Below are 13322 nucleotides of genomic sequence, written 5' to 3' on the forward strand. Positions count from 1 at the left end.
ATAGACTTGGGATTTGAGGAGAAAAGAAAGTGGTTGTTCTTACTAAGAGGTGATCTGACATTTGTGTATGGTGTTTCTAACTCCTAAATCAGATCCCTGTGATAGGATTTTCCTTATTAAAAATGAAAATAAAAGGTCAAAATGAAATATCAAGTGTGCAGTAAAAAGGCTCTAGGAAGACATACATTCCAGGACTGTTCTCCTTTTTCAAAACTTGATTTACTTAGATTACTTATAAAATAAAACAATTTGTAAAACAAGATCTCTGAGTGTATTCGGTCATAAGAACTAAAAAAAAAAAAAAAAAACTGTTGAAAAAGTATAGGTTACATTTTACCTAAGATTATATATTTAAAATTGAAATTAAATCCTTCATTTAGCCCAGTAAACAGCAAACATGGAATGGTGGTCTGTCACTGAAAATCAGGTGTGACCCTGACTGTGGTTTTGAAGGAACTCCTCAGCTTTCCCTCATCACGCATGTGGGTAGTGGGAGCACATTGTTGTCAGGAAATCAGTTATTGTTTTTGCTTTTGTTTTCCATTATTTATGACAACTACACCTCATGCTTGGTTTTTAAAATGTCCTCTAACATACTGTGAGGACACACTAAGAGGAAGCAATTCTCTTTCCCATTCCAAGATCATTAATAAATAATGGCATAAGAAGCCCTTTGCTACCAGTAACAGCCATGAGAGACAAACAGTGGGTCAGGCAACCAGGTCCCATGCACATCTGGTGTAAGTGCTGGCCTTGTGACTCCCAGAGTGCTTGAAGCTGTACAAATGACCTCAGCTCTTATGACCTCAGCTCTTCCAGTCCTAGTTCCTAGATTCTCTGGGTATGCTTAGTTAGACCCCATTTCTGGTTTCACACAGGCTTTGCATCCTGATTTTTCATAACCAAGCTGTGATCTTATACCTAGTGCTAGCAGAGCTCTGCACTGAGCCAATAACCCACTTGGTTTTGGTTGTTGATACTGGCCTTTCTGGGGAAAGCCTTACTTTGAGCCATGACATAGTCCTCCCTCATCACACTTGGACAGAAATATCTGATCTACAGGCCCTATGATTTGTGTAATCTACTGATAGCAGCACTTCAACATTCCTGCTCTGCGCAATTCCCCTTCCATCGCCTTCTGTGATCACCTAGTTTGACATTTCAAGCATATGGCCTTTACAGGGGGCTTAGATTTCCTATTCTGCCTCCCAATTTGCTCCTTCCTACAGACTGTGTTCTGATTTTTTTTGTAGCTCAACTTGCTTTTTGCAGAACGTCTTAAACATCAGAGTAGGCATTCAGCAAATGTTTCCATACTGAATGAGCATTAACTATCTATTTTTTTAACAAGGTTCTAAAAATTAATGAACAGAAATAAAATAAATGTTATGCTTTCTGCCAAAAATTTTATTTTGATAACTATTGTTTGAAAAATTAGTAGATTGTGTATTTTTAAATGAAGATGATTTATTGCTATTGTCTAGCATGTGAAGAAAGACAAAAAAAAATTGTTTTCAGGATCGTTGGCTTGAGCACATCAATGGCACTGTTAGACAATTCTTGCTGAGTGTTAAGATGATTTATGTAACAGACCAAAGCTTTCCACAGTAATACATTATAGTCTCAAGCTATCAACCCTTGTTCATACGAACACAAAAGAATCAGAAAAAAGGATCTAACTCTGAAGGCCTTCTCAAAAGAAATTAGAGATTGAGTTGATGCTGTTCAAAGCCTTTGGGGAAAATCACCTCTGCAATGCAGTGTTTTAACTTCAGAAAGTATATGGATTATATTTAGAGTTTTTTGTTTAGCTTAGTTTTGTTTTTTTGGCTTTTTTTCCTGCTAAATTTCTCAGCTCACTTTTCTTTCCATTGAGTTATTTGAAGTACACAGAGATAATGCTCAATAATAGATGATAAAACATGTTTAAACACTGGCATTTTTTCTGTCCTTGACTTTCAGGAATTATGTTACAGATTAAAAATTAAGGCATCCTATATACGTTTGATGGCAGTAGTATTTATTTATCTTTCAAATAAAGTTCTATATGAGAACCATATTTTACAGCACTATAACTCTAGCCATATTTTTGGTGTTTGCATGACTGCATGAGTCCATCACATAATTTAAAGATGTGTACAAGATGGTATCTTTTGAATTCTTCTGAGTTATGGGACTTCTTGTCACCAAAGATTGAGTGCTATGCATAATGATTGCAATATGTGGTAAGGACCCACAAAATACAGTGCCTCACTGGTAGAGAATTAGATTTTGCAAAGTGAAGAAAAGACAAAAGCTGGAAGAAACTCTTTTATTATTTGTTTCTGGTCGGCATGAATTAACTCTCTAGCAGGACGATATGAAAACCTGAATTCTCTTCAGTCCAAAATAAAGTCAGTGAAATTAACATTCCATTTGCAGAAGAAATGATGTGGAATGGGAATGCAGAATAAAGACCAGGCTGTAGCAAAGGAAATGTGGGCTGCAGATGGAGAAAATAATGTAAACAGGATACTTAGGGCATGGAATATATAAAGCAAAGTAGCTCAAGAAGTGAGCACCTATGAAATTAAACAGTCAGGAGATTGAGACCTTCCAGAAATTAGGCAAGAACTCTTTTCCTGTTACACTGAAATGGGGGCTGGAGAAGGCTGCACGTGTGGAATGGATGTTGGCTCTAATCAAATGACTAAAAAGGCATGCAAGCAGATCAATTCAAAAGTTGACCAGAAAGTTTCTCTGGATTTTTCCTGACCCTGGTCTCTTTGGTTGTAAGCTTAGAATTGAACCCTTTCCTTAGCAATTTGCCTCTTTGCCAAAAACTGCTCTGGGAAGACCTCCACACACACCCAGAATTCAGGACACAACCAGGAGTCTGGCAATATATTGTTTGTGCATTTTTGGCATAGTCGTTTTGGCTCACAAATTCCTTCCCCTTTGGCCTGGATGGTAACTCAACAGTCAGGCTGCATGGCTGCAGGGCTCCGTAAGGAACCAGGTTGTTGGCCTTTTCCCAGTAAGTCAATCCCAGCATTTTGGTTTTCTTTGCACACTCTCTGTTCTCTATTATTTTATCCTTTGATTTAAAACATGCAATTTAGGGATTGAGTAGATAGCTCAGTTGGTAAAATGCTTGCCCCCATGCATGAGGACTGGAGTTGATCCCCAGTCATGGAAAAGCCAGGTGTAGTTGCCTGTGCTTCCTAGAGTGGGAAAGATGGAACCAGGAGAATCATGGGAACTCACTGGCTAAACAGCCAACTCAATGGGTAAGCCCTAAGTTTAGTGAGAGACCTTGTTTCAAAAGATAATTTGGAGGAGCTGGAGAGATAGTTCAACCCTTGAGAGCATTGGCTGCTGTCACAGAGGACCCAGGATCAGTTCTTAACACCTAAGTGACAATTAACAAGCATCTGTAAGTCCAGTTCCAAGTTTATCTGGTGCCCTCTTCTGGCCTCCTCTGGCAATGCTGGCACAGGTTGCACAGACATGTAGGCAAAACACCCATACATATAAACTAAAAATAATAAATCCTTTTGTAAAGGTGGAGGATTGAAGAAAACACCCAACATTGATCTATGACCTCTACAAATACACACACACACACACACACACACACACGCACACGCACACGCACACGCACACGCACGCATACACATACACGCACATGTCCATACAAACACATGCCTACACCATAGACCCTAGATGCGAACTTACCTGTTGGACTCCATAGTTGCCAATCTTTCCAACATGCTGTGACAACTCTGATTAGTCCCTGAAGGAATCATTACCATATGCAACCTGTCCACTTTTCATCAGATAGCTAGGTGGCACTTTCTCAGTAAAATGTGCAAATACTCCTTTTTGAGGCTTTAAAAAAATGAGTTGCAATAGCCATGGACTCTGTTATTTACAACTACCAACTTACTCTCTTGAGGAGGATACCATTTTTAAATTGCTACTTTAATGATTTAAACAATCCCCTTGCAGCCTGAAGGGTTCATCTGTTTTTTTCAAAATTAACTGAGCCTCATGCTAGTACACCTTGTCCCACCCTGGACTCAACAGTGCTTGGATTCTGCAGGACACAGTGAGGCCCAGCACCTGCATTGCCCTGGGAGCTCCTTTTGTTTGTACACAGTGAAGAGCCCGTAGTCAAGGGGGTTTTGAGTTACTTTGCATCACTGGATTGTCATAGATGTGCTTAGATTAGTTTATTTGCATGCCTATTTCTAACTTACCTTTTATCAAGGTAAATCTCAACACTAAATGGAAAGTATAGGACTGCATTTTCCCTCACTATCCCTAAGTACTTTCTTCTATTCATAAAAGTGACTTCCACATTTGTTGGGGACAAGGGAGATATATGATTTAGATTCTGACCTCTGATATAAGACTATAGATGGTGACCAAGAAGTCAATATCACTTTGAAACTCCATACCTATCTTGTTCTGAATTCTGTACCAGACCCCAGCCCAAGGGATTCTCCTAGAACATGGGATAAACTCTTAGGTAACCTCTATTTCAAGCAAAAAAAAAAAAAAAATGGTATTATTGCCTTATAGGAATATGTAGACCTTAGAAAGGATCACATGATCATTGTTGCTGGGAGGGTTTTAGAATGGTTGACTGCTTGAAATCCAGGCCACAATGTGAAGAGAAAAATAAATGAGAAACAGAAAAGGACCATATTAATGTGCAAGCACTACAGCTCGTCCTTTGTCAGCAGGATGGCCTTACCTTAGTCTTTTCAGGCTGGTCTTTCTGGAATGTTCTGTTGTTATGATCGGAATTCTCACTCCTTTCAGCAGACCCTCTCTGAGGATGGGACATCAGACTTGCCTTGACTTGACCTCAGGCTCCCTAGCTGTCACCCAAGGTGCCCTCATGAGAAGCAGAGAATTAGGCTCCAACAGCTCTGAAAGCCAGAGATCATAAACTCTGCATTATGAATCATTTGTTTAACTCTGGAATGGTAAGGAAGCCACTTGCAGACCAGGTCACAGGACACTCAGACACAGGACAATGCAGTCACAGACTGCAGACTCCTCTGTCCAGCCCTCCTTGGTCTGTTGAACCCACCACTCTTCTCACAGGACACTTTGGCTATTTGGCACAGTGTGAGATGACTGTTTCCCTCTGTGCTATGAACTGGCCAGGGCAGTCTTGGGAATATAAGATAGTTATTTAGGCCTGTGAAACTGCAATATATTCCCCAACTTAATGTTTTTAAAGACTCAGTTTAGTAATCATTCTTTCATTCATTGATTCATGAATGCATGCATTTGGTGATCCTCTTTTTTATTCATTAAACAAATATTTAATGATGATTCTAACAAGCACTTTCATGTGGAGTGAGAATAAGTACTGAATCACACCCTATTGTGCTGTATCCTCTCAAACTGCAAACTGGGTATAATATAAATCTCACTTATTAAACACATCACAGATAAGGTCTGGAATCAGGGTATGCTTGCCATGTCATAGAAGCCAGTGTTGGAGATTAATTCATTTCCACATTTAAAAAAATTAGTCCTCCATTGCACTTTTTAAAAGTTCTGGCAGATATGGACATTTAAACAATTACAATGGTACTTTTATAGGGCTTCAATTACTTTCTAATAGGCTCATGGCAAAAACCACATCATGGCTTCTAATGTAAGGGACAGAGCTGCTAAGTAACCTTATGTTGTTAAAATTCTTGACCCACATAACTATGCATTACCAGTTAAGTTGTGGAGTCTGTGGTTTTGGCATATAATTGTACGGATTAAATAACCTTAATGTGTAATTACATGAAAATAAACCATGTAGCTTAGCTAAATTGCAGTGCAATTGTTATCACCAAGTGTAAGTCGATACCAATTAAACCTTCCTTTAAAACTCCACAAATTAAGATTTAACTACCGAAGAAACTCTAGAATGTAAAGTCATGGTATACCCTGGGTGAAATATCCCTGAGTATTTTCAGAGGGTTAATGGCACTTCTGAAATTAAAACCAGCTTTTTCCTTTACCTCTGTATTAGTTATGCCTTATTGAGGAAAGTTTCAAACAGGCACCAATTAACCTCTTAAACACTGTATTGCAAAAATTATCTGCAGTACTGGTGGAGAGACAGATTGTGAATTCTTGTGCTTATGTCAAGTAAACATTTAATCTTGGTGGGTAGGATTTGGGACAAGGAAAAACATGCTATTGATATGTAATTTTGTAAAACAAAGGTGCTTTGTATTATTCAGCCAGATAAAATGGTAACGATTAGCCTTGGAGCTCAGGTACATTAGACTTGCATCTGCAAAGCCCTGGGTTGGATCACAACAAAGGCAGAGAAAGGAGGGAAGGAAGAGAAAAAAATGGCCTCTTTCCTTTTCTATTCATCCCACACACATGGACTAAGTCAACCACTAAGGAACTTCAGGACTCCAGTTTCCTCATCAGGAGAAGGAGGAATAATAGCCACACAGAGAGAAAGTAGTTACAAGGTTTGCATAAAGACGAGATAGTGAAAAGGCCTTCCCTGTACTTTATATGGAATAGTAGTGACTAAATATACATTCTTTCTCATTCTTCATCGGGCCGTTTTGTATCTTATATTGAATACTCCGACAATGAACTGCAAGCTAAGTCTGTATGTCCAGGTTAATCAATTTTATAATTTGGACACAGGTCACTAACATGCTTTTTGGACATTAAAAATTACATTATTAATAAAAGACTTTAGTAGTGACTAAACATTAAGAGTTAGTGGCTTCTTTTAAGCAGAATGTTGTATATTTAAAACAAATTTTCTGTAAAAAGGATGCAAATCTCTCCTACGCAGAGTCTTCAGATGATACCTGTGCATTCTTCTCTGTGACCACCTCCAGACTCCAGATGTTCCAAGTAGCTCTCCTTTTAATTGTGCCTTCTGACGGCACCTAAACAAACACATCAGAACTTGTTCAACATTTAGCAAGTGCAAGTTGAAGATTTTCTTTCTGTTAGACAAATAGACGCCATCTGGAAAAAATAACCCGAGGCGTTTGGACAGGGAGGCATAAAGCTTATTGGCTGAACACCCAATGAACACAGAACACTACTTTCTTTGGCTCCTCTGCTCTGCCTGTTCGTTTCAAATCTTACACACTGTAGCAGTCACTGTACAGTTAGACAAGAGTATCTTTGTAATTCATGCACACAAAAATTGAAGGCCCCCTGAATTTGAAAGATTGACTTGTAAGAATTATCTGAGCCAAAATGTTTCTTCTCATATTATGACACCTGTTTAACAAAATAAGTTCTTTCTGACCCTGTATATTGATGTTAATTGCTAACAATGTTTATTTTTTTCTATCATTTTCAAGTTTTACCACTTTCTCTTCTTAAACAGGCTTGTGTTCATATAATCTTTCTTTTCCTCTTCGATCTTTTCCTGTGTTCAAGCTACTTTATAAAAGAACAGCCTCTGATGTGCCAGTGCTGTTTATCTTACTGATTAACTTTCATTTTACAATTAGTATTATATAATATTAATATTGTTTATATCTTTCACCATGGAAGGGACTGAATTTAAATGGTTGCAGTGCTATTAGCCTTTAGGATAAAATTAAGTGTTCTCTGAAGTTGTGAGAGCAATCTTCATTTTTATTTGGATGATAAAATGGCATTTTAAAACTATAACAAACTTTCAGTGAACACACCCTTCAGCACAGGCTTAACTTACTTCTTAACTAATAACTTTAAAAAAAAAAAATTATAAGCAGCTAGGTTTTCAAACTGAAAAGCAACTGCCCCAGACTTCTGGAATTCATTTTTACTACATCCCATAATCTTAGCAGTAGGGAGTCTAATGAAACATGTTTGATGAAACAATTTTATAAATTGCCTTTTTCCCCACAATTCTCATGAAAAGGGGTATTCAGGTAGATTAATACTCTAGAAAATTTTAATGAGATCATTGAAATCTGTTTGAGTTCAACTTCCTAGGAAAACAAAGCCACATTACAGAAGCAGGTATTATACGAAAAGAGTATGTCTCACGGGCAGAGGATGTCTCATGGGCATCTTCTTCCATACGTAAGAGAGACAAGCACCAGGGTGAACCCAGTGTTTGGATATCTTAGTCAAATCTGTAATGCTTCTGGTAGGTATATCCACAGGGCCCCTGAGTTCCTGTGCTTGACAAGAGTGAACAAGTGGACACTAACTTCCATCTGTGCTGCTCCTGTCTTTTCAGTCCTACCCTGGTCCAAGTCTGGAAAGTGAAGACTTTAACATTCCACCCATCACACCTCCTTCCCTCCCTGACCACTCTCTGGTGCACCTGAATGAGGTGGAGTCTGGGTACCACTCTCTGTGTCACCCCATGAACCACAATGGCCTGCTCCCATTCCATCCACAAAACATGGACCTGCCAGAGATCACCGTGTCCAACATGCTGAGCCAGGATGGCACACTGCTCTCCAACTCCATCTCTGTGGTAAGGATGGGCTTGTCTAATGTGCTGGGCTTGAAAGTCTCAGGAAAAGCAAGGGATGGCTCCATGCAAGGATCTTTAAGTTGTGTTAATGGCCTTTTAAAACCAGGGAGAGGTTTTAGCTATAGCAATGGTCTCTGTAGATCTTGTAATTTTCTAAAGTCATTTTATATTTTATATTTAAATCAGTGAATTACTTGTGTAATCACTCATATTTGTCAAAGTACTAAACACTGTTGATGATGCTGTTAGGAAAAATGGCTTGCCAGATTTCAGATAAAAGGTCACTATAAATGGTATTGCTTCTGGGCTTGTGTAGGGTTCCTAGCAACAAGTAAGATCCCTGTCTCTTCTGAGCAGTGCCTTATGTCAGCCTCAATTTTGTTATTTGCTCTCTGAAATTCTACACGTTTGCTTTGGAGAGTAGCAAGGAAGCAGTTGTTTTGTTTCTGTTTTGGAAGTAGAATTCTGCTGATTGAAATGATCTCCATTAAGGTGTCTCAGTCAATGGGACATTCTGTTACTTTGAAGTGTCTAAAGATGAAAGTCTTATCCCCTTGAAAATTAGCAAAAAGCCAAGCTCTCAGGCCCTCCTGCAAAGTCTGGGCATCTGTGTTTCTAAGGAGCATCCCATAATTAAGAAACACTAGCTTATCAAGAAAGTATTTATTCTGATTTTTAATGTCATCTACAAACATAATTTTGGTATACACTCCAAGAAGTGGGAACAAAGAAGGTCAGTGGTGTGCAGCCTTGGGAGGAATTTGGAACAGAGCACCAGCCTACCTCACAGGCTAACAGTGACTTCTCATTCATGCTCCTTGGCTTTCATTGTTTGACCAGTTGACAGTCTAACTGCTGTCAGTCTCCCGTTACTAAACGGCATTATCACAGGTTCACAAGGAACAAACTGATAACCTTGTTTCTGAGTTCTGAAAGAGTGTTCCATACCACCATTCACCCTGATGTGTGCAGAAATGACTGTGTTGTGTAGCTTCACAGGAATTTTTGTGATGAACATGAGTATAAGGGGATTGGAATGGCTGAAAGGACAGTCAAAAGAAACCCCAATATGGCTTTTCTGGGAGACAAAACCTAGCACCACACAGTGGATCGACCTGAGCTCAGGCTTGGCGTGCACAGCCAAGAAGAGAAAACTCGTGTAGTATTGTCAGTAGTCAAAAGTATCACCATTGCTAGACTATCTAGATTATATCCCTCTTAAAAATTGAAGTTAAATACTTAACAATGCATGCAAATATGCAAATCTGAAAAAATGTATGCCAAGATCATCTTTTACATTTTTTATTTAAGTAGGTATTTATTTATTTTTATGAGTACATATGTTTTCCTGCATAAATGTCTGTTCATCAAGTGTGTGAAATGTCTGAGGAGGCCAGAAGAGGGCACAGACCCCCTGTGTCTAGAGTTACAAGAGCATTTTTTTTCTTTGATTTTTATGATCTTGACATAGGCCACATGTACCTGGTGACCACTATCTTATGCAGTATAGATCTGGTGATCACATGAGAAATTGGAAGAACTTTACTGGGATAGTGGTGAGGACAGGGGAATGGGTTTGGAGACTAGTATCCCTTTATTATATCATCCTCAAGTAGATATGGATATCAAGATTAACAGCTCCTTATAAGTCCCCATTTTGGGTCACTTTCTTTGGAAAAGACTTTTTGTCTAAGGCTATCTCTTCACACGTTATCATTCTTTCTGGCAAAAACTAAAACTCTTTCCTAAGAACTTTGCTCCTGCTCATGGGTTCACAGCTCACCAAAGTGTTCAATATCACACAGGAGCACATGTACAGCAATGCATCACAAAAGACCCCTCCCCCCACACACACACAAATCTATACAATGTTTGTGCAGCAGCTAGAAATATTCATTGTACAAAGTAAATGAAAAATCAAGCACACAATTCAACATCACACAAGTGAGCACATGTTGCAAAGCATCACAGAGAAACCCATGTGGTCTACAAACTTCGTGTGCCAACCAGAAAATTGATTTTAAAATCAAGTGAAGAAACAGCAGAACTTTAGTGAATTTTCCAGGCTTGGACATATGTTTACAAGGGCAGCTTGGGTTAAGGACACTAATAGCTACAAAAATCAGATACTGTGGGCTTCACAAGCCTCTTGTTGTGCGACTCTTTTGGAGAGGTTAAAATGTGTGTGGGAGAAAAATTTTTCCGAGTTAAAGTCCTAGAAATTGTTATGTTCATTTGGAGATCTCTCAAGCTCTTCTCCAACACTGACATCAACATTTGTAGATTCTCAGTGAGGAATTTTCTGTGAGTTGTGAAAATCCTATGACTGGAAGCCACATTGTGCGGTTTAGATAGAGAATCAACTAGCCCCAACTGTATTTTCCAGATGCAATATGTGGAACCTGTTGCTCTTACAGTTGTGATTCCATCTTTGTGTCAGTGTTTTCCCATTCTAGAACTTTAGCATTTGAATGAATGAAAGAGATTAAAATATTTTAGTTCTTAGTTAGAGATTGCATATATTTTAAATATTGTAATGCTTACTATAAACACATTAATATGTTATATATATTACTGTTAGATATGTTATAATACATCGTTTTTAGTGAGAACATGTCTTAAAGTTAAATTTTCTTGTATATATTTTGTTTCTTATTGCTACTGGCTACAGAGTGACAGTCTTATTGTTAATAAGTTTCCTACAAGCATCTAGCATGTCAGACACAAAACATTTAGTCCACAGCTAAAAATATCTGTATGAAGTATTAGTATCTGAGTTTTACAAATGAAAAATGGAGGCTCAGAGTAGTTCAGCGATTGATCAGTGGCTCAGCCCGTAAATATTCTAGGTTCATTTTCTGGGAAAATGGGGACAATGATAGGCCTTACTTGTGGGGTTAAAGGAGTTTGCCAGATTGCTAAGACCACTCACTGACTGGCACATAGAAGGCATTATGTAAGTGTTGCTTTTATAAAAGGTTTTCTCAAGCCTGTGCCTGTGTGACTTTCAGAGAAGTTAAAATGCATGAGAGTGAAGAGTTTTCAAAGAGTTATTTATACTTTGATCCTTAATCTTCTTCACATCTGTCAAAAAGACAGCAGTAAGCCTGCAATTAACTAAAGAAGTCTTTCCTTGCTTGGAGTACCCTTGTGTATTACCGCAACTAACATTTCTGTCTTTGAGCTGGATTGCCTTGGTTCAAATCCTGGGGCTGCCACCTATATGCTGTATAATGCTGAGCCACTTAAATAAACTTTCTGTGCTCTAGCATCCTCACCAATTGCATGGCTGTAGCTGGATGTGGTACTCCAGCATTCCCACCTGTCACATGGCTGTAGCTGGATGTGGTACTCCAGCATCCCCACCTGTCACATGGCTGTAGCTGGGTGTGGTACTCCAGCATTCCCACCTGTCACATGGCTGTAGCTGGGTGTGGTACTCCAGCATCACCACCTGTCACATGGCTGTAGCTGGGTGTGGTACTCCAGCATCCTCACCAAATGCATGGCTGTAGCTGGGTGTGGTACTCCAGCATTCCCACCTGTCACATGGCTGTAGCTGGGTGTGGTACTCCAGCATCCTCACCGATTGCATGGCTGTAGCTGTAGCCCTGGGTGCTTCTGAGGTTGAGAAAAGCGAATGATGTATAGCCAAAGGCTGGGGCCAGCCTGAGCAGTTCAGTGACACCTCATCTTTTAAAACAGTAAGCATAAAATTAGAAAGACATAATATAATATTGAATTGTGATAATCATTAAGGTAGATCATAACCATTAAATGATGCCTGGTTCACAATAGATTTAAATCTCTTCTACCAGAATGCCTTTCGGTTTAAAAACTTTTTTTCACCAGAGAAAATGTGTATTGCCTTCTACAATTTAACATAATCCTGTACAGTGCACAGCATACACAAGGTGAGGGTTCAGCCTTCCAAAATTTTCCTCCATTTATTTATTTATTGTAAATTCCTGCCTGTGCTGTTTTATAGTCTACTGGGACTCCTTATTCAGTAGTTATTTAGAGTTCCAGCAACAACTTAGTCTTTGGCACTCCTAAAAAGATTACATATTCTTAAAGTCTCTCTGTTCCAAGAACAGGCTATAAAGCAGGTAGAATTTCTGTAGTACACACTGGTGGGTGGGTGCCAATTAGTTCTTATTCTCTATGTTCAAATTCAACAGCCATTCATGACCCAATATGCAAGAGCTCCAATTCTTCAAAACTCCCCTGAGTTGTTTTGATAGTGGGGAGCTGATCTGTCTGCACTTCCTGCAAAGTGGAGTCTGGTTAGAAATGAAGTGGAGCAAGAGTGTCAGACAGGCGTGTTAACCAGCAGAAACCCGATGTGTTCTGTATACCAGCAGGGGTGGATTTGCTCAGTGGCACAAACTCAGCTCCCTAGAGCCTCGAAGGACAACAATAAGGCAGAATTTTCCTGGTGTTGCTCTTAGGTTCATTTCTTATAAAAGCATCCTTGAACAAAAGATCCTCTCTCCAAGGCAGAAACCCACAACTGACTGATTGATGGCTCTGATCCCTTCCAGACTGGCAGTTTCCTGACTCTTTCTGAGACCACACACCCCTTGTCCAGACTCTTATGTTTCACTAGACTTGCCACCGTAGTTAGTTACTAAATTAGTCATTTTTCTTGTTGCTGTGACAACATACCTGGCAAACACAGTTTAAGTGGGGGAAAGGTTTATTTTGGCTCACAGTTTGAGGACACAGTCCATCATGGTGAGGGAGGTGTGGCCCTAGGAACATGAAACTCCAATCACACTGTACCAGACAGGAAACAGAGAAATGGATGCAAATGCTCAGCTGTGTTCTCCTTTTCATTCAGTCCAGGACCCAAGCCAGT

The 13322-nt window shown here is 39.3% G+C and overlaps 1 protein-coding gene across 2 annotated transcripts in view; it reads left to right on the forward strand.

The window, feature by feature from the left end:
• The window catches only part of Tox (thymocyte selection associated high mobility group box), a 308857-nt gene that overhangs the window by 160231 nt on the left and 135304 nt on the right, over window positions 1-13322 (forward strand). For both annotated transcript variants that reach the window (XM_028878520.2, XM_037202429.1), the window contains one exon: window positions 8219-8461. In XM_028878520.2, coding sequence (XP_028734353.1) covers window positions 8219-8461 — 243 coding nt within the window. The remainder of the gene's footprint in view (window positions 1-8218; window positions 8462-13322) is intronic.

Source organism: Peromyscus leucopus, chromosome 2 (assembly GCF_004664715.2).
Source record: "Peromyscus leucopus breed LL Stock chromosome 2, UCI_PerLeu_2.1, whole genome shotgun sequence".
In the NCBI taxonomy this organism is placed as follows: Eukaryota; Metazoa; Chordata; class Mammalia; order Rodentia; family Cricetidae; genus Peromyscus; species Peromyscus leucopus.